Source organism: Vidua chalybeata, chromosome 8 (genome assembly GCF_026979565.1).
Source record: "Vidua chalybeata isolate OUT-0048 chromosome 8, bVidCha1 merged haplotype, whole genome shotgun sequence".
NCBI lineage: Eukaryota > Metazoa > Chordata > Aves > Passeriformes > Viduidae > Vidua > Vidua chalybeata.
The window spans coordinates 14,170,467-14,191,614 of record NC_071537.1 but is presented as its reverse complement, the minus strand read 5'-3'; the positions used below and the strand labels follow the sequence as shown (position 1 = coordinate 14,191,614).

General features: G+C 61.1%; 3 protein-coding genes across 4 annotated transcripts; 1 reads left to right on the top strand and 2 right to left on the bottom strand.

Moving 5' to 3' along the window:
* Window positions 1-547: 547 nt before the first annotated feature.
* GOLGA7B (golgin A7 family member B) lies at window positions 548-2,982 on the bottom strand. The gene is made up of 5 exons (XM_053949603.1): window positions 2,873-2,982; window positions 1,645-1,770; window positions 1,102-1,254; window positions 852-953; window positions 548-739 (listed from the first exon to the last, which is right to left on the bottom strand). The coding sequence occupies exons 1-5, from the start codon at window positions 2,882-2,884 to the stop codon at window positions 635-637; spliced, it is 498 nt and encodes a 165-aa protein (XP_053805578.1). The 5' UTR covers window positions 2,885-2,982; the 3' UTR covers window positions 548-634.
* Window positions 2,983-10,450: 7,468 nt separating this feature from the next.
* On the top strand, window positions 10,451-14,666 carry SFRP5 (secreted frizzled related protein 5). The gene is made up of 3 exons (XM_053949079.1): window positions 10,451-11,009; window positions 11,697-11,774; window positions 12,178-14,666. The coding sequence occupies exons 1-3, from the start codon at window positions 10,478-10,480 to the stop codon at window positions 12,516-12,518; spliced, it is 951 nt and encodes a 316-aa protein (XP_053805054.1). The 5' UTR covers window positions 10,451-10,477; the 3' UTR covers window positions 12,519-14,666.
* A 978-nt stretch (window positions 14,667-15,644) lies between these two features.
* On the bottom strand, window positions 15,645-20,611 carry ZFYVE27 (zinc finger FYVE-type containing 27). Of its 2 annotated transcripts, XM_053949076.1 has the most exons (12): window positions 20,347-20,611; window positions 20,197-20,267; window positions 19,940-20,126; window positions 19,676-19,771; window positions 19,374-19,486; window positions 18,533-18,663; window positions 18,105-18,176; window positions 17,920-17,940; window positions 17,586-17,730; window positions 17,236-17,282; window positions 16,678-16,759; window positions 15,645-16,456 (listed from the first exon to the last, which is right to left on the bottom strand). In XM_053949076.1, exons 1-12 carry the CDS (start codon window positions 20,541-20,543, stop codon window positions 16,392-16,394), a joined length of 1,227 nt encoding a protein of 408 aa, XP_053805051.1. In that variant the 5' UTR covers window positions 20,544-20,611; the 3' UTR covers window positions 15,645-16,391. The 2 variants fall into 2 exon arrangements, with proteins under 2 accessions (XP_053805051.1, XP_053805052.1); XM_053949077.1 differs by lacking the exon at window positions 17,920-17,940.
* Between the last annotated feature and the right edge of the window lie 537 nt (window positions 20,612-21,148).

Sequence of the window (21,148 nt, the reverse complement as noted above, 5' to 3'; positions counted from 1 at the left end):
GATGCTGCTGGAGAGGATGTAGTGCCAGATGGGGGAAGGTGCCAGGAGAGCAGCAATGGGGCAGCGGGTGGCGTAGAGCTGGGGTGAATGCATGGCCCATCATGCAGAAGAAGCGGCACCAGTGCTCTGCCAGGCCCCCTGAACGGTGGACAAGCTGAGCCACACCACAGCACCAAGAGCAGGGTGCCCCAGGAGGGGGTGCAGCAAGAGCTGTCAGTGTCTGTGAGTGTGGGGTTGTGCATCCCCTGCTTAGCGCTGCCTGAGGCTTTGCCAGTCCCAGCGCTCCCCAGTGCACGGCAACAGGGACACTGCCAGCTGGGACTGCCCGTAGCAGGGCAAGCTCCTTTTGCTTGCAGCAGGGGCAGCAGCACCAAGCACATGGAGGGCTGTAGGAGCCCCTTGGCAAGAGTTTGGCTCAGTGGGAAGCACCTGGGATGCCCCAGTATCAGTCCCTGCCCACAGTGGGTCTGGTCAGGGGCAGACCCACTGCGGGGGACAAAGAGCAGATGGGGATCGGCAGCCCCACCCTCCCCCTCCTGCACTCTCAGAAGCGGGTGCTCTGGTAGTGCAGCCTGCGGAGCTCGGAGAGGCCACTGTCCCGGCAGTACGAGTCCCTGCAGGGACTCCCTGCCAGTCACCGGCCGCCCGCCCCGCCCCCACCACCACCGCTGCTGCTGCTAGAGCTGCCACTGCTGGAGCTGCCGCTGCTGCACCGGTCCTCGTAGATGGAGATCTCGATCTGGACCCTGCTAAGGATCATCGGTGAGATGTGCCAGCCCAATTGCCCAGAACCCACGCCCAGTCTCCCTTCACCCTTGCCATCCTCAAGCATCCTGCTGCCCAAAGGATACGACCCTCATGCCACGCTCCAGGGGGTCAGTGAGCAGCAGCCCCCGTGGCGCATAGATCTTCTCATTCTGGTCCTGGATGTACTTGGAGATCTTCTTCAGGACCTGTCAGCACAGGGACGGACACTCAGGGCCTGCCAGCATTGCTGTCTACTCTGGCCTCCAGTCCCATGTTCCCTGTGACACCCCTGAGCCATCCCTGTGCCCACTGCCAGCTGTGCCCATCCCTGAACCCTCCCCTGCACCTCAGCACCTTCTCATAATGTGTCTCCATGCAGAGAAAGATGAAATAGGCAGTGGCACAGGCCAGGCACCCCTCGAGGTATGAGCTGCCCCCAATCTTCTCCGCCTCGGCGTAGAAGCCATTTAGGGTTTTCACGGTTTCCTCAAAAAGTTGCCGCTCAATCTAGGACAGAAGCCAGGGTGAAGAGGAGTCTGGCCAGGGACTGACTCCCTGCACCGCTTTGTCCCCTTTCCTGGGGGGACTTGGAGAGCACTTAACTCTCTCCTCCCTGCCCAGCTGATGCCTCAGCTCATCCTCCCCTCGCTCCTGCCCACCTCCCACCCATAGCAAGACCAGCTGCACCTGCAGCCTTCACCAGAGCCTCCCAGTCCCCAGGAGCACCAAAGCCCTTACACAGCAGCCAAGCCAGCTGTGATTTCACACCCCCAGCAGCACTGGCTGGCCCAGGGCCATGCAACACCCCTGTAAGTCCCCATACCTTTAGACCCTTCTTCCCTCTGCGTCCCTATAGGGCACTCCCCCCCCACCCTGACAACCTCTCAGACTCCCTACCCGGCTCTCCAGCTCAGGGGGAAACTTTGTCTGGAACTGGCACGTGGTCCCGTCACTGTAATCCCGCTGCACAAAGACCTTGGTGGCCAGGGACGCGCTGCGCCGCAGCTCCTGCAGGCTGTGCACCTGAGGGCAGAGGGTGAGATGGGGGCCTGCAGCCAAGGCTGCTGGGCTTCCCTGCTGGAGGGCAGAGGCCTGGGGAGCAGCGCCATTCCCCCAGTGTCAGGGGCTGCAGGCGCACACAGCCCGCGGCAGGGAGCCCCTAGCGCAGGCTGTGTCACACCATGAGCACAGCTTGGCGCTGGAGGTGCGAGGCAGGAGCGAGGGGAGGATGGCGGCAAGGGAAGGATGCTGTGGCAGGCCCCTGCTCGGAATGAGGGTGAGTGCGTGTGCTCTCGTCCCGGGCTGGCGTCTGGTCTCACCCCCAGCGGTTCCTGCATGCAAGAGCGTGCATCACCAGCGGGCCGTGGTCCGGGGAGAGGACAGCCCCCTGCCCCCAGCAGTGCCCCAGAACACAGCCAACCCAACAGCCTTCCAGGCAGGAGGATGGGAGTGAGCCGAGCAGGAGCAGGGACTGGGCAGCGAGGCAGCAACAGCGGCACAGCGGGTGGGCAGGCTGCAGTGGGGCGTCTTCATGAAAAGGACCGGCAGCCCCGGCAGCGGGTGCTGAGCCCTGACTCCCCACAGGGTGTGAGAGCCCGTGCCAGCAGCCCCCGAGCTCCAGGTTGTGGGACAGCTTTGGTGGCTGGAGAAGGGGATGGAGGCGCCAGTTTGTGCCAAGGGCAGGCATCAGACCCCTTCCCGCGCTTCCTCTGGGTGACGTGGGGCAACTACCTGCTCCGTGCCCCACAGACCGTCTGACGCTGTCCCGCGTCCGACCCACGGCATCTGGGAGAAGAACCCCCAGTCCCACAGCCCAACCCAGACACGCTCCAGCCTTCACCAAAGGCACCCTGCAGCCACCCTGCACCCTCACACCCCTTCAGGCACCTCACCGGCCTTTCTGCGCCCATGGAGCCCTCGCAGCCCCCAGCCCCACACTGCTCTCCCCACGGACCCCAGCCCCACGCCGTCCTCCCGCAGCAGCGCACCCCACGCGGGCAGACCCTGTCTGTGCCGCGCCCAGGCAGCGGCTGGCGGAGGGCAGCGCAGGGCGGGGGAGCTCCGCCGCAGCCCGGCCCGGGGGTGCCGCCGCCGGGGCGCCCCCGCCGTGCCGCCGCGCACCCACCTCCGTGGCCATGGGCGCCGGGCCGGGCTGTGCCGCGCCGGGGGGACCGGGCCGGACCGGCGCCGTCTCCGGGGCCGGGCGGAGCCGCGCGGGGCCGGGCGCTGTCCGCGGTGCTGCCGAGCCGAGAGGCGGAGGCGGGCCCGGCCGCCCCGTGTGCGCAGCCGCCCGGTCCGCCGCGGCCCGCCCCGAGGCACCGGGGATGGGCGCCTGCCGCCGCCGGCACGGAGCCCCTGGAGGATGCGGCCCCCGGTGCTGCGGACGGCGGTACCGGCTGCCCCGGGGCTGGCTCCGGAGAGGGGCTGCGAGGGAGGGCTGCTGCTCTGCGTCCCGGGGGTCTGGCACGGCGAGTGCCGAAGCCCGGATATCCTCGGGATGCCGCTGTAGGTCCCTGGGGGGAAACCTGGCTGCCGAGGGGGTGCTGCCGGAGGTAACAGAGGGTGTGAGCGGCCGTGAGGCTGGCCCGGCAGGGATTTGGGGAGTCGACCGTGGGACTGGCAGACCGTCCCAAGCCGTGCCAAGGGACCTCATCTGAGGCTGTTTGTTTGCGAAGGAGTTGCAGCTGGTGCAGAGCGCGGGCAGACATCAAAGAGCAGAGCTAACGAATTCCCTGTTATCTCTGCCCATTGACAGCTCAAATAGAGCCGGAGAAATGCCAAAAGGGGGGAACAGAGACTCTCCCGAGAGGCGAAGAAGGGGGGCTCCCAGCTGGGGCTGTAGTGGAGCGAGGGATGCAGTAGCTGGGCACAGGGCCCTCAGCAGGCAGGAGAGCAGCCAGCCTTCCCTCAGCACCTGGGCCATGCTGGAGGCAGCACCGGGTCCTGCCGGAACATCTGCTCTGGCAGCAAACGTGGCAAACACAGATAACACAGGTAACACACAGCTAATACAGCAAACACAGCTAACACACAGCTAACACACAGCTAACACACAGCGAACACAGCTAAAACACAGCTAACACAGCTATCACACAGCTAAAACACAGCTAACACAGCGAACACACAGCTAACACAGCTAACACAGCTAACACAGCGAGCAGAGCTAACACACAGCTAACACACAGCTAACACAGCTAAAACACAGCAAACACAGCTATCACACAGCGAACACAGCTAACACAGCTAACACAGCTATCACACAGCTAACACAGCTATCACACAGCTAACACAGCTAACACACAGCTAACACAGCTATCACACAGCTAACACAGCTAACACACCGCTAACACACAGCTAACACACAGCTAACACAGCTAAAACACAGCAAACACAGCTATCACACAGCGAACACAGCTAACACACAGCTAACACAGCTATCACACAGCTAACACAGCTATCACACAGCTATCACACAGCTAACACACCACTAACACACAGCTAACACAGCTAACACACAGCTAACACACAGCTAACACAGCTAAAACACAGCAAACACAGCTATCACACAGCGAACACAGCTAACACACAGCTAACACAGCTATCACACAGCTAACACAGCTATCACACAGCTATCACACAGCTAACACACCACTAACACACAGCTAACACACCGCTAACACACAGCTAACACACAGCTAACACAGCTAACACACAGCTAACACACAGCTAACACACAGCTTACACACCGCTAACACACAGCTAACACACAGCTAACACAGCTAAAACACAGCTAACACACAGCTAACACAGCTAACACACAGCTAACACACAGCTAACACACAGCTAACACAGCTAACACACAGCTAACACAGCTAACACAGCGAACATACAGCGAACACACAGCTAACACACAGCTATCACACAGCTAATACACAGCTAACACACAGCTAACACACAGCCAACGCACAGTTAACACAGCTAACACAGCAAACACATCATAACCAGCTGCCTGCAGAACAGGGGGTAGCACTGTCTGACTCCTGCTCCCTGCTCAGAGCACCAGCCCAGGCTTTGGGCAGAGCAAATAGAGGCAGGGCCTTGGGGTGGTTGGTAGGCAGCCCCTTTCTCTGGAGCGTGGCAGGTTTGTGACCAAGGGACCAAAGGACCCATGCAGTCAGAGACCCCAGTTGGAGGGCTCATCTTCTCCACAGACACAAAGCTATGGATCCCACAGCTTTTGGGGAAACCTGCTGCTCCCAAGGTTCAGAGCAAGCCTGCCAGCCCACACTGCAGAGCAGTGAGGTACACCCTGCCTTGACGGTGTCACAAAACCAAAGGATGCCCCTTGAGAGGGTGGTGTGTGAAGTCCCCCATGCACCCAAACACATGCATGCACATTGGTACAGGCACTCGTGCATGTACTCAAATGCCCACATCTGCCTGCACACCCCATGCACCCGAGGTGCTCACCCAGGTGCACATGCAATGTGCTCACACACCTAAGCCTGTCCTCAGATGTCCCCAGACCCAGACCCTGGATCCCATCTCCTTTCTGTGCTGCATGCCACTGCCACGTCAGTGCTCGCCTGCCCGCCTGGCAGGTCCTGCCGGTTGCCATGGCAATACTGTGCCTGCCAGGAGATGAAGTTTGCTCTCCTATTCTGCAGTGAGGGGTCGAGAGCAGCCGGGGGGATGAGCTCTCCCTGCCATCCCAGGCTCTGCCCATCATCCCACATCCTGTAGTGTTGCCCCAGGGTTGTCTCCTCTAGCTACACCAACCCAGCCCAAGCAAAGAACTTTCAGTATGGCCTTCTGCCAGCCATACTGCCCAGGACCAGGCCTTGTCCAGTGGCAGGCAGGACACGGACTTGTCCCAAAGCACTCCCCATCACCACACAGACCCCGGCCCTGCCTGTAGTGCCTGTGGACCCTGGCATCTCCAGAGCCCACTGGGGTCTGACAGCTCCCCCGTGCAGGTTGTGGTGTCATGGGCTTTCCAGTTTTAGCCAGAGCAGGGACAGGCCCTGCTGGTTTCCATGCAGAAGGAACAGGCTGGTGCTATGCCATGCCATGCCATGCCATGCCATGCCATGCCATGCCATGCCATGCCATGCCATGCTATGGCTTCCAGCAGGGTAGGGCAGAGGAGGGGAGCTGGCATAGCCAATGGAAGCCCAGGCAGTAGGAGCAGGGACAGCAGGGCCTCGGAGTAGCCTCAATGTGCTGCATGGCCCTGCTGCCCTCCCCAGACCACTGCACTGTGAGAGGTCCTGGCAGGGCTCTGACCCTTCTGCTCGGCCCAAAGGGGTGATTTTTCAGGCTGCCCAGCAGCAGGGATTGCCATGGCTGGTGCCAGAGCTGCCTTTACTGCCCTGCCTGGCTCTTCCCTTGCCCCTGGGGTGAGGCAGCTCTGACCTGACTTGCAGACAGACCCCACAGATCTTTCCTTGCCCCTGGCCCTGGCTCAGCTCCCAGAGGCCCTGCCCCTGGCCCCATGGGACAGACATGGGGCACACTTGGTACCCCTATGGCCAGCCCTCAACAGACAACGTTCCTGTGCCCATCACACCACAGCAGGCATGACCCAGCAGGGCACCTGCTCCAAGGGCTCCCTGCTCTGCCCCTGCAGAGCCCTGCACTTGGCTCCCAAACCAGGACCAGGGGGTGTCCTTTGTGTGTCTCTGGGTGCATGGTGCTGCACCTCATCCCAGCATCTCAACCCTGCAGTACAAGGATGACCGAGGCCTGTGGAGGACAGCTGGAGCCCTGCAGCCCTGCAGTCTGAGATCAACCCCTGTGGCTCCATCCTGCACCCACTGCCTGCTGGACCCCTCTCCAGCCTGTCAGAGCTGTCAGCAGCTCCAGCTCTGCTTCAAAGGGGCCACAGAAGGGCATGGCAGCTGTTTCTCCTAGCACTGGAAGTGCTTTCAGTAATGGTGGGGAGCATGAGCTCACTGTTCCAGTGAGGACAACGGTGACATTTGGGAGGCACAATCACAGCATGATTAGCTGATAACCTTTCCAGAGAGATCCCAGGTGTGTGCACCTGGGAGGGAAAAGGGAGGGGGACGGGGCCCCCACACTGTGAGCCTCTGGAAAACAGCTCCAAATGCCCCAGCCTGCCCCTTCACGTAGAACAAGGAGAGTGCCCCAAACTGGGGCCAGCTGGCCAACTGACCCTACAGACTGGGCACCCTGAGTGTGGACACCCCTCTGTGGCACCTGCAGTCCAGCTGTGTCCATCTGAAGGGGTGGTTCTAGGACCCCCAGAGTACTGGGAGCCCCTGCAGATGATGGGGGCAGCCCCCCAGCACATCCCACAGGAGTCCACAGGCACTGGGAGACACAGCAACCTCCTACACACGGGCAAGCAGAGGAGGATGTGGTTTCAGAGCAAGGTGCCAAGGTCTGCCTTAGCAAAGGTGCCAGCTGGGAGCAGGGACTGTGCGAGGATTGCTCCCACACCGCGCATGGGGCTGTGGTGGGAGCAGACGTGGTGGGGCGGGGAGGGACAGACAGCACTGTAGAGAAGGTCCCCAGGCATGGTGCCACGCTGTGAGGGAAAGGGACTCGTCCTCAGAGGGTCCGCACACGCGACATGCCCCCTCCCTGCCCCGCTGAGTAGGACCAAATGCCGGGGGCCGGGATCGGGGTGTCCGGCAGCGAACAGGGAGGGTCTGTGTGCAAGCTGGCAGGAACTGGGCAGGGCCAGGAGGTGCTGGGTGGGGGCTGGGAGGGCGCCGGGGCAGTCTGGGCTCCGCAGCTGGGCCGGGAGCGCTGCCAGCACATTCCTGGGGCTGCCGGGCAGCGGGAGCGTGTGTGGGCGCAGGGCAAGTGCACGGCAATTGCTGACCCTCCCCGCTGCCCTCCCCGATGGTCCCACATTACCCCCGGGCAACCTCGACCCCACGGTGTCCCCAGTCGTGCCCCAACCTCCCGCGGCCACTCCCAGGCAGGACCACCCCCACGGAGCCGTGCTGCCAGCCCAGCATTGCCCCCGGCCAGGCTGCTCTCTCCGGGGAGCTGCTGGACGCCATGGGACACGTGTCCCTGCACGGACAGTGCCAGCGTGCCGTCCCGTCCTGGCACTGCGCATGGACAGCCGCGGTGCGCCATCCTCTCCCAAAGGCCCTGCTCCGCACTGGGTGCAGCCCAGGAACCAGTGCGGGACTGGGACAGGAAGGGTGAGAGGTGGGGAAAGACAAGGATGGGAGGGAGACCCACCCAGCCAGGCCCAGGGGATGCATCTCTGCTGACAGAAATAAGGTCGGTAGCACCCAAAGCTGCGGCAGGAGAGTGGGTGGGGACACAAGGATGGAAGGAGGCTGCCGGGACCCTGCTCAGCTGCTCCTTTTCTGGGAGCCTCCCGCTTCCCTGCTACAGGATCTGCTCTGTGCTACAACCAGAAACGGGTCCTCCACAGGGAGGGTCCGGAGTGTCGAGGGAGCACCCCCAGGTGATATGCTCTTACTGTGCCACCCTGGCTGGCCGTCCCCGAGGTCCCCACCGCAGAGGAGGCAGCCTTCATAGCCGCGCTTCCGGTCTCGCTGCTGGGACAAGTGGCACAGGCAGTGACACAAGCGGTGGCACAGCCAGCTTTCTGGAGTGACAGGAACAAGTGTCTATCTCACAGACAGCTGCATGGGTGCAGAACGGGGATGTGGGCACTGGAGCAGCCTGCGCAGACAAGACGCAGGGAAGGGTGCCAGCTACAGCTGTCTTGGGTCCATCCCCTTCTCCGGGATACAGCCCAGATCAGCCTGGAACATCCTGGCTGGGAAGGGGTTAAGGAAGCAGCACGAATGCAGCAGGGGCTCCCCAGAGCAGAGGCACGGCCTTAGCTCGGAGGTAAGGCTGCCAGGACACCCCACGGGGGGGAGCAGGGGGCAGCCCTGCTCCCCGCAGCATGGCCGGGAGGTGACTCAGGGCTCTAATGAAGGCGTCATGACAGATGAGGGGACTGGGGCAGCTGGCAGGGAGACTCTTGCTCAGCCCCAGCCTCGCCAGCCCCCTCACCTTCATCTGCTGCGGTGCCAGCTGGCACAGAGTGCTCAGCACCTCCAACACCTTCCTGGGAAGAACTGGGGATGTAGAGGCCAGACTGGGCTGTGGGATGAGGCAGGCTGAGAGCCAGGAGCTGCTCCATGGCCAAGAGCAGGACAGTGCTGGCAGTGCCACGGGAACAGCCCAGGGACATGGCACACTGTGCTCAGCATCCGCATGCTGGCAGCTCCACCCTGCACCCCCAGCCTCCCTCTGCCTCCGCTCCCAGGCCTCAGGAGCCCCCTCCCAGCCCAGCTCCCATGGCAATTACACCCTGCCCAAGCCCATCCATCACGGATTAGCTATTTTCTATCAGCATTTATCTCCAGACAATCTTACTCCTGCCGTGACAGCCCGACGCCTCGATCACCCTCCCTCCTGCTACCAGGCAGCCCTGATAACAGGCTGCTGTATCTTATCGGGCTCCCGGCAGTTACACATTAATGGTGCCATCTCCGGGGCTTGGCTGGGGTGGGATGAGCCCAGCCCACCCTCGGGCTGGGAGCAAGCGTTACTGGGTGATGCAGTGATGGGTGCTGAGCACAGATGGCATGGGCAGGGTGGGCAGGTTGTGCAGCTGAGGTTCCCAGCATTGCCCCAAAGCAGATGTACCCCACCAGGGCTGGGGGGACAGTCCCTGCCCCCAGCCCAGGGCAAAGAGCAGCTGCTATCACTGCCTGCACTGGACTGTTTGCTCTATTGCCCATTAACAGAGCTGCCTTATCCGGTGGGCAGGGACCAGCGGCGGCCCAAAGCCCGTTGGCCAGGCAGAGGCATCGATCATGGGAAAGGGCGGGGTGCCTCAGATAACCCCTGCAGACAAATGGGTTTCTAATGGGGTCTTAAGCCTTGCACCCCCCATCTCCAAGGGAATGGGGGAATGTCATCCGGGCAGGACCCTCACGTCACTTGGGCTCTATCTTTGCCCACAACCTGAGCACTGGCAGGGCCTGGGTGCAAGCCCTTTGCTGGAAGGTGTAATCCCAGCTATGCCTGTGCCAACAGACCATGGACTGCCCAAGGTGCATGCTGGCAGAACCATCCATGAGGAATAAGGACCCCATGCCCATGGCATCACCTCGTTGATGGCACACCTGGCACCTGCTACAGGAGCCCTCCCAAGGCTGCAGTGTGAAGCTTCTGGGGTGTCCTCTTCCTTAGACCCCAGCACCCCAAGCATATCGTCTTGGGAGAAAAGAGTGGGAAGTGGGGTGGCACAGGGTAGGAAGCAGGGTCCCCTGCCCCTAACAGAGCATGCCTCTGGGGTGCTAGGTGGGATGGGGGCAGCGGGACTGGTCAATAACTGGGGCAACTTGTGGCCACAACACATCACCATGGGACAGGCGAGCCAGCCCTTCTAGAAAACATCACCCTAGGGGCACACAGAGCCAGGGTGGACTGGGGGGTGCATGCAGGGGGTCTCCCTGGGAGGGCGAGAGGCATTGGAGCACCATGTGCCGGGGAGGGAGGGAGGAAGGGAGGTGGCAGCGGTGCGGGCGGACTAGGGGGAGCCGGGGGCCAGCCCCGGGGGGCCCGGCAGGCAGAGCAGATTGGCTGCCGGCGAGGTCTCCAACCTCCTTAGAAAGGGCAGCGAGCGTGGGAGGCGCTAAGGGAGCAGGCAGGGTGCCGAGCCACGCTCCCGTCCCGCTCGGCAGCCGCGGCCGGCAGCGGCAGGCGCGCAGCGGCGATGCCGCGGGCGGGCATCCACCCGGGCTCCCGGGGCACGGCGCTGCTGGCCCTGTCGCTGGTGCTCGCAGGGTCCCTGGGCGGCGGGCAGCACTACGACTACTATGGGTGGCAGCCCGAGAGCCTGCCCCACGGGCGCTTCTACGGGCGGGAGCCGCAGTGCCTCGACATCCCGCCCGACATGCAGCTCTGCCGCGACGTGGGCTACAAGCGCATGCGGCTGCCCAACCTGCTGGAGCACGAGACCATGGCCGAAGCCAAGCAGCAGGCTGGCAGCTGGGTGCCCCTGCTCGCCAAGCAGTGCCACACCGACACCCAGCTCTTCCTCTGCTCCCTCTTCGCCCCTGTCTGCCTCGACCGGCCCGTCTACCCCTGCCGCTCCCTCTGTGAGGTGGTACGTGACTCCTGTGCCCCTGTCATGGAGTCCTACGGCTTCCCCTGGCCTGAGATGCTGCACTGTGGCAAGTTCCCCTCTGACCATGAGCTCTGTATCGCCGTCCAGTTTGGGAACAGCAAAGCCACACCACCACCAGGTAAGTGGGGAGGGTACTGTAATGGGATGGGAATGCATGTGGAGCCCCTGCAGAGCCACCCCTTCACCCCTCGAAGCACAGCCCAGGACACCGGTGTTGGCCAAGGACTCTCTGTCTGTAACAGGCCAGGAGTGGGCATAGGATCAGCTTTGTCTGGGCACTCATTGCCCAGGAGCACTGTGCTCCCAGCTGCCGGCACAGAACTGTCGTGGGATGAGGAAGAGCACGGGATGAGGTGGGAGCCGCTGGCGGATCCACCACAGCGCTGTGTCCCTCTGCTCCCACTGGGTCCCATGTCCGCAGCAAGGGAGCGTGCTGCACCTGCGGGTGTCAGCACTACACTGCTGCTGCAGGGTGGCTGTCCCCTCAGGCAGGAGAGGGGACGTCACCCAAAGGCAGCCTAGGGTCAGGGTCACGGCTATGACAGCCTTTAGGCTGGGACCACCCTTACTGTTGCTGTGCTTCAAGGTGCCAGCATCTGATGGGAGGGTGTCCCCATATCTCTTCCCCTCCTGGGGGATGACCCTGGCCAGCAAGGTGCTCTGTGCCTCTCTGCATCACCCCAGCACAGCTATCTAGGGAGCAGAGGAGCTGCTGGGGCTCTCCCAAGCGTGTCCCCGAGGAGCTGGCCCAGGTGACAAGTGCCAGCAGCATGAAGCTGTGATAGTAACTGGTCTCTCACCACAGTGTCCAAGATCTGCACGCAGTGTGAGATGGAGCACAAGGCGGATGGCATGATGGAGCAGATGTGCTCCAGTGACTTTGGTGAGTGCTGGGGTCTCCTTCCCAGTTCCCCTGGACAAGGGTCTGCCTCCCCTCGGTCTGGCAGCTGGGGTGGGAGGTGGCCAGAGGGTGGGGTTGTATGGGGACAGCCCCATGGGAGATCCCAGAGCCATTCCCTTGGACCCTTCGTACATGGGATGGGTGCACCACAGGAGAAGACATTGGTGGGGGATAGGGAGAACACATTTGGGAGGGTCACTGGGGGCCTCTGCTGGACCCCCCCCAACAACCCCTCTCCCCTCCCCACACAGTAACTTCCCCAGAGACCCGACCCAGGGATGGGCTGCACCCTGTCCTGCACAGGTGCCCGGCCCAGACCCTCCCCTCCCCAGCACCCCAGCAGTGCTCCCTTCCCCCAACCGTGCCCCACGGCTGCCCCACACAGTGGTGAAAATGCGCATCAAGGAGATGACGGAGGAGAACGGGGAGCGGCGGCTGGTGGCTGCCCAGAAGAAGAAGGTGCTGAAACTGGGCCCGCTGAAGCGCAAGGACACCAAGAAGATGGTGCTGCACATGAGGAATGCAGGTGCCTGCCCCTGCCCCCAGCTTGACAGCCTCAGTGGCAGCTTCCTGGTCATGGGCCGCAAGGTGGGCGGCCGCCTGCTCCTCCTGGCTATCTACCCCTGGCAGAAGCACAACAAGGAGATGAAGTTTGCAGTCAAGTTCATGTTCTCCTACCCTTGCCCGCTCTACCACCCCCTGCTCTATGGGGCCGGGCAGCACTAGGGCTTTTTGCCCACCCTGCCTCCTCCCAGAACTCCTGCACTGGCCCAACATCCCACCCCTGGCTTTCCTGGCTGTAACCCCAGGACCTCAGCTCTGCTCACCTCAGCCCCTTGGTTGTGCCCCAGAACCCAGCTTTGCACCTGCAGGATTCCCTGCTGTGTTTGTGGGAGCCCTGATCCACAGCCAGGACACCAGCCTCCTCCCTAGAGCCCTGCTCTGCACCCCTGGGACCCTGTTCTGCTCCAAGGACCCCCACTCCTGTCCAGGAGCTTAGTCTGGACCCAGGACCCTTGTTCTGCATGTTTGTGAGCCCTGGTCTGTACTGGACACCCTTGTCTATTCCCAGGCTCCCCAGTGAGAAGCCCAGAGACCCTTGCTTTCATTTAGGATCCCTGCTTGGCCCTCTTGGCTACACCTGGGACCCCGACCCTGCAGCCATGTCCTTTGCCCAGCTCCCTCATGATATGCCGCAGACCCTCAGCCCCCCCAGTCCCTATTCCAGCCCACCAACACATCCCATGCCCTCACCTGGAGCTCACATCAAGCCCTGGATTATCTCACCTTCACAGTGATCCAGCCCAGCCCAGCCAGGTCCCTCTTGCCCCTCTGTTCCCACAGACTGACTCCCTCCAGACCAAGTGCCAGACCAAGAGCTGCACAAACCCTTCCTGGGTTCCCCCACTCCCCACACCACATGGCTCAGTGTGTGAGGGGGGTCCACCTCCAAGTGCCTCAGACCAGCCCTGCTGCATCCCTCGCACACACCCTGCTGTGACCCAGCCCACGCACCCCTTGCCCATCAGCACCACAGTAAATTATTCCAGCTCAGAGAAGTCTGTGTGCCACTCACTGCAGTTCATGGGTGAGCGTCCCTTGGGGCTCTCTCAGGGCCACAGAAGAATGGGAGGGGGGTCCCAGTCCTGCCCACTGAGTGAGGCAGCCTGAGGGAGTGAGGTCACCTCAGGATCTGGCTCTTGCCCCACTCCAGGTACTGTGCCCAGAGCCTGAAGCTGGGCAGTCCAGCCAGGCCAATGGATGTGGTTCCTAGTGATCACAGGCATGCCTAGAAACTCAGGCACCCCTGCCACTCCAGAGAGCCTGGGAGGACATTGAGATGAGTAGGATGGGGGGACAGGGCCATCACTGCTGCTGGAACCTCACAGCTGGGTATGGCAGTGGTTTGCCAGGGAAGTTTCTTCCTTTGTCACCCCAGGGGATAAATCCGTGGTCTGGGAGCTCACAGCACTTGTGAAAAGCCTGGCACTGAGCATCATAGGGGGCAGCCTCCAACCCTGTCCTCCCCAGACCATATCATCTGAAAGTCCTCTCTGCAGCTCCCTGCCAGCCCTGCTTGGCTGCCAGACCTCACATGCCACAACCTCCAACCTCCTCCAAAATGATTCCTAGGGCCACCCACCTGCACTAGCCAGGACCCTCCCAAAAGCCCAAGGACCAGGGCAGCCCTCTGATGGCAGCAGGGGCTGTCCCTTAGCTCAGCTCGGCTTCCCCAGCCCCAGCTGGCAAGGGGGCAGCTCAAGCGACCCCGTCGTGTTCCCGCAGCACGTACTTGTATCCACCCGTCCCAAAGGGTGAGGGGGGCTGAAGGTGGCTGCCAGGACATTTACCCAGTGCCTGGCTGCCTGACACTGTCTTCTCTTCGGAGCTGGCCTGGCCTCAGGGGGCCTCCTGTGACAAGAAGGAAATTGAGGCTGCAGGATGTCTGCACCCACCCTCTTCTGGCTGACAAGAGCACTGTGCACCTGCCCTGCTCTGAGGTGACCTCTTCTCCCTCTGCCCTCCTTGGGCACGGCCTTGGCCCCACTGGTCAGCCTCCAGAGCCCCAAATCTCCAACTCTGGCCAGGGAGAGGTGCCTATGCCCCTGCCCCACAGCCAGCCAGGAACATGGGCCAGCCAGCCCCTGACCCAGCCTCACACCAGAAATGGGCACTCCTCCCTGACCACTGGGAAAAAAAAAATGGGGGAACAAATCAAATATTATTAGAAGGTTTGTTCAGAGCTTGACTGCTGAGCACACTTCCACAGGAATAAACTCTGTCAATTATGATATTTTATTGCAAAACTTTAAAAGCATAAATAAAACTCCATCTCCCACAGCCTAAGTTTATATGTAGCCCTCTGTATTCTGTGTCATTAGCATCTTCACAGAGAGTGTTCAGACATACATGGCCATAGTGCTCATTGCTCCAAGTGTTTTCTCTAGAAATATAAGTGGCTCCTCTGCCTCCCACTGTCATCTGTCTGAGCAAGCTGACCCCTCCCAGCCCAGTAATAGCCTATTGCAGACACCCTCACAAACACACCCACAGCTCTTGCAGTGCTACACAGCCCCCTCCCCAGTGTTACAGCTGCTCCACTGCCCCACTAACTACTCAGCCCTCTGCACACCAGTCCCCTGCACATCCAGCAAAAGCCAGACACCCTCATCATCAGATGCCAAGTCCAGCTTTTCTCCAAATTTCCATTTGAAGTATATGAGCCCACAGTTAAGCTAAGTGTTGAGGCTGCCTGCCACATAGGAGCTCTCACACTGGTGGGATGTAGAGCCTGCAGCAAGGTCTGGGCTCCAGCAACTTCTCAGACTAGTGGGTGTCACAGCCTGGTGGGCACTGATTCCCCCGATTCCCTGGCTTGGGGCAAGCTGCAGCTGGCTGGCAGGGACCCAGGCCATGGCTGCTCCCAGCTGCACAGCAGCCAGGGTCACATTCCTGGGATAGTTGGGAGCTTTGCTGTTCACACAAGGAAAGGTCATCCTTGTGCACACAGGCAGCTGGTGGGACCACCACCCGGGGAGGACAGGGCAAGGAGCAGCCATGGGAGGCAGAGGAAGCTCAGTAGCTCCTGTCAGAGCTGAGGTGCTCCATGGCTCCAGCCCAGCAGGATCCAGCCCTGGCACAGCTTACAGGCAGCTGCAGACAGCTCTGAGCAGGGGGCAAACAAGGCTAGAGCAGGACAGAAGATGGGAATTCCAGTAAAGCATGGAGAGCTGATGGCACAGGAACACCATTTCTTCAAGAACACCTGCAGGACAGCGGGGCCAAAGCCACAGAGGTGTCAGAGTGACCTGGGATGGGGACAGCTTTTACTGGGATGACACAAGAGGCAGCTGAGGACAAGAGATTTATTGGCCATTCTCTATACGCATTTATATATTAATCTGTAGTAGAAAGCAGCAGTCACTAAGTGCACAGAGCAGCACCGACTCCTGCCTTTTGTCACACTGGAGACCCAGCCACACAGCCCAATCCAAATTCATTCTCTTTCTTCCTCTGGGTTACAGCCAAATTCGGGGGTAAAAGACTAAACCTGCAGGCAGTGAGGCTGAGGAGCACAGGAGTGACTAGCAGTCTCAGCTGAGCCAGGATGAAAGACCTAGCTAGTTCCCAAGGGATGCAGGAGGAGCTCTGAATTGATCCCAAAAATACAGTCACTTATAGCACAGTGCTGGGAAAGGTAGGGACAGCGCCCTGAGGTTGTTCTGCCCCACCCAGGAGGTGAAGGCAGGACCACGAGTAGGAAGGATGGCTCTTCCATCACTGAGCCAGGCCAAAGGGCCTGGACAAGCACGTGGCAGGGCACAGCAAGTGCCAGAGAGCACCCAGGGCTTGGAGCAGCTGCAGGGATGGGGCACAGCCGTGGGCAGTGCTCCACCACAGTGACCCAGCTGGTGCATGGCAAGGGAGGCTGGTCCATCCAGCCTGGTGCTGGCAGGAGGAGCACAAGTGCAAGCATCCTCTGGCAGGGGAATGCCATGCTGGGATCCAAACACTCCAGGCTCCCAGTGGCAAGGGTGCCTGCCCGCTGTCCCAGGTCTCAGGCAGTGCAGGACACAGGAGCTGGCTGGGCCTGTTTCATCACTTGATGAGCACCTGGTTGCAGAGTGCACACACGAACACTGTCTCCTTCTGAGCCTCCGGGGCTGGAAAGGAAAGCAAATGTCAGAGATGATCCCCCTTTCCCACCATGGGCTAGGGACCCCAGCACAAAGCTGCTTCGAGAGCTGCAAATTCATCACTGCTCTGTCCCAAGCCAGGCTGTGCTGGGCACATCCTGTCTACCCTCCCCATCAGGTCTGGGGCAAATGCCTGGGCAGACAGAACAGGTGGAAGCAGAAGCTTTTCCCTCCACCTTTCAACTCACCCGTGGCTCCCATCACAGCCTTGGGGACTTTGAAGGAACAACACCTGGAGCAGAAGCTGTTCCCACAGTTACTGCAACTCCGCTGTGGAGAAATATGGAGGTGAGACCCAGATGTATATCAGACTAACCCAAGAGTAAGTGAAGGGGGTCAAAAGTCTATACCTCCTTCTGAGAACTGCCCACAGACTGTGTGCCAAGCATTACACACAGGGCTCAGATAAGGCAACAGGGTCTCCCACCAGCAGACCCATGCTCTACTTTACCACAAAGGCCACAAGAAATGGACTAAACCAGGGCACAGGGCAGGTACCTTCTACAATAATACGTGAGTTTGGCCTGAGGCAGCTTCCAAAGGAGTAAATGGACAAATGCTCCACAACACAAGGGATACCTGGTGCCATTAGGCACGTGACAACACCCAGCATTTAGCTGAGGCCATTTGGGCTGTGACTGAGGCCAGACACCTGAGCTGCTGGAGAAAAATGGGACAAGCCAGACATGACCAACACCTCTGCCCCAGGTGCAGACAGCAAGCTGGGGCAGAAGCTGAAGACTCACCCTCTTCTTGAGCACAGAGAAGGTGGCAGCACAGCCCGTGCAGTTCCCTGAAAGAAAGAGCAGAGGTCAGGCAGGGCTCTGCTGCCTGGGGCTGCAAGTGGCACAAGAATGTCTGTAGCTGTTGTAAAGGCTCAGCTCAGAGATGACATTGCTGCACCTTCCCGTCCTTGCCCTTCCTAGGAGTGCTGGGACCATTCTCCCCACAGAGTGGAAAAGGTCACTGAAGGTGTCAGCACAGCCTAGCAAGTACCACACCACCCTCTCCACTCCCAGTCCTATGGTCACCACTGGAAGCAGCACAGAGCCCAAGCTGCTGAGCTCGCCCAGGAAGCAGCTGCTCCCAAACTCACCAAAGTTGTTGCTGGGGTAGCGCTTGCGCAGGCGCTCGGTCAGGCGGGACACCTTGCTGCGGATCACCTCATTTTTGCTCATAAAACCATTGTCTGGGAGGCTGAGGTCAAAATCTGCTGAGCACTGAGAGCTCTCATCATCCTCCTGCAGAGAGCAGAGCCAGCTGAGTGCAGCAGGGTGGCTGGGGGCACACTGAGGGCTGCAGGGCAGCCCACACCAGAGGCAGGCACCCAACAAGCTGGGTGCTCCACCTGGCATTTCTACAAGTCACCGGCAAACCAGGCAAAGCTCCAGCTGGGAGGAGATACCACACCCTGGCATGGCAGTACTCACCATGACCAGCAGCTGGTTCTCCTTCTCCCGCAGCATGGGACAGAGAGGAGAGTGAGTTCACATAAGAGTCAGAGGCACCCAGCCCCACAGTCACTCTCTGAGGACCCAGTTTGCCCAACAAGGTCTTTGTCCCTTTCCCACCTCAGCTGCCCTGCAGGCACAGCCCACCCCAACCAGCCTCAAACCTCAATTGCATCTTTGAACTCTTCATCAGGTTCTGCCTCCTCTGCTTCCTCCACGCTGCCAGGAGTAAGGTCCTACAAGAGATTCACAAAGTTAGTCCTGCTGTTCCCTTGCCTCTGTTCAAAGGTGGCCCCACATTTCTGGGCAAGTTCTGGACAATGGATCTGGCCCCAGGCAGCCTCACAGATGACACAAGTGTCAGAAGGTGAGCCCCTGCCTCCTGAGACCACATCCTTACATGTGGCAAAAGGACTGAGCCAAGTCCCCAGGGCAGAGAGCAGCATCCCAGTAACTCAGGAGTGGCTCACAGGCTTCCAGCAAAGCTGGCAGCTGGAAGACATTTGTGTGTAGAGGGACACAGGCAAGGTCAGACCCAAGGGCTGACTCTGCAGCTCCCACCCCACAACTGCCAGCCCTGCCCCTATCTCACCTCTGCACTGGTGGGGGTGGGGGTCCGATCTGGGGCAGCAGCTGGTGGCAGGGGTTCAGCAGGTTCTGGAGTGCTCTCAAGGGGTTTGGAGCCCACACACTGCTCAATGGAGGCCTTGAGCTCCATTATCACTGGTTAAAAGGGGAATACAGATGGAGTAGAGTGGCATTTCCCTACTCCCAGCCACATCGCGCAAAAGCCAACTGCAAGACCTGATCTCCAGGGCTCAAGGTGGGGCACTGACACATATCATTCACTCATCAGATGTCCTGAGCACTTCTCTGTTCACACATCAGAGTTAGGGCAGAAAGGAACCCCCCCACCACCACCTACCCCAGCTCAGGACAGGGAACGGCAGGGGCCAACATCACAGCTCAGACACATCCAACACTCCTTTAGCACGAGCCACAGAAGAGAGCTCCTTTCCCTTCCAATGGCATGTTTTCAAGCCTATGTCATATACTGCCACAGGCACTGAATGTGTTTGAAGTCCTGAAGAGCAGGGTCAGAGATCAAGAGGGATGGAGAGGCTCACACACAGCCTGCATTGACAGACCCTGGTTTGCCACACCACAGAGAAGGAAATGGCACCTGGGCTGGGACACACATCAGGAGAGATTCTCACCTCCAACAGCTGTGCCCTGGGACCATACCACCCACCCTGGGCTGCTGAGCACCACCCCTAGGACATCACTGCCTTCACAGGGGTTCAGGGTCTATGGCAGAGCCTGACATGGGACAGTGGGGTCATGTGAGGGAGAGGTCCAGGGAAGGATCCCTGGCTTCAGAGGGCCTTTCCCCAGCCCATCCCACACTGGGCACTTCCAGCCAGGTCTCATACCTTGGTAGAACTGGGTGTTGCCCAGAAAGAGGGTGCTATTGAGGATGGCCAGGACCCAGCAGAGGGGCAGCAGGTAGAGGACACAGATAGTTCCCAGTAGCACCCCATAAAACCTGTGGAAAACAGCAGGATACTGTGGTCAAGTCAGAGCAACTCACACAACAGCATAAAACTCCTTCCTTCTTCTGGTGTTCCATCTGTTCTCTCCAAGTACCAAACAAATCAAACACAGCACTGCAGGCCTGGCTGAGGCCCTCTCCCCACCAAGCCCACCACAGGGTGCCTGACCCAGTACTACTCACTGGGAAGAGACGGTGGGGTTCTCCCAGTACAGCACACGGTACACTGCCTCACAGCTGCAGCACATCCCGTTCAGAAACCCCTCCAGCTGGATCAGGCTGCAAATGAGACCGTCACAAAAAACCCCACAAACACACACCCTCATTCCCCACACTGACGCGGGTTACAGCAGCCAAACTGGCACAAGCCCCCCACAGCCTCCAAGAAGCCTTTCCGTCTGCAAAGGCCCCCACAGTCCCACCGCTGGGGAGGCCCCAGGGACTCACAAGCTCTTGACCTGGGCGATGGCCTCCTGCCGCGAGAGCTGCACCTTGCGCAGATCCTCCCTGCGGATGCTGTGGTACCTCCTGCGCACCAGCTCGGGTTCCGAGGGCCGGGCTCGGCACGTCTCTTGCAGGTAACCCAGCAGGGCCGGCACCGCGACCAGCAGGGCGAGCACCGAGTACCACGCAGCTGGAAGAGGCGGGACGGCGTCAGCCCGGAGGGTCCGGGAACGGGACCAGCCCTGACCCCCGACACGCACCTTGGCCGAGGGTGAGCAGGAGGAAGTTGAGGCCGAGGCAGACCAGGAGAGAGCACACAGGCCGCTGCCACCTGCCGAGAGGGGGGAAGGCCGGGGACATGAGACCCCGGGGACGGTCCCGGTCTCGATCCCGGCCCAGCCCGCACCTACCGGAGGAGGGAGCGGACACCGTCGGCGGCGTCCCGCAGCGGCTCCAGGTAGAGCTCCAGCCGCCGGTAGCTCCGCACCAGCTCCAGCAGGTCGAAAGCAGCGGCGGCCTTGGGCGGCGGCGGCTCCGGCGGGGCCTCAGGAGCTCCCGTCGCCCCTTCGGGGCCGCCTGCCGCCCCGTCCCGCTCCACCGCCTGCATGACGGGACCGGGAGCGGGAGCCGAGCGGCCCCGCCGCGCTCGGCCCGACACCGCCGCGCGCTCCCGTGACGCGGCCGGGCGCGCCGTGAGCCCCGCGCGCGGCCAATGGGAGCGCCGGCCGGGCGCGCCGCTGGAGCCCCGCCCGCGGGCGGAACGGGCCGCTCTCGGCGCGCCGCGCCCGCCCGGCTCTGCCCGCCCTGCGTGCCGGCCTCCCTGCTGGGGCCTGCGGGCCGGCACGCTCTGGGCGGGAGGCTCGAGGCGGAGTCTCGGTGGGCCTGGTCTAGATACGGGGGTCGGCCCTGGCTGAGCTGTGTGCTCAGCGTCCCGGCCGGTCCCGATTCGGTGTAGGGCTCAGTCACAGCCTGGATCCGGTCCCAGTCCAGGGCTGGGCACTGATCCGGGTCTAATCCTGGTTCAGGGCTCAGTCCCAGTCTGGGTCTTGGGGTGGCCTGCATCCAGCTGTGTCGGTCACGGTAGGTTTGTCGCCATGAGGTTGCTGGGCCACCTCTCCCCAAGGAGAGACCAGAGAGTGGCCTCACACCCGGAGTCCCTGGAAAGGAGCAGCAGGTTCCCCACAGGCCCGTGAGCGTGGCTGGGAGCTCATT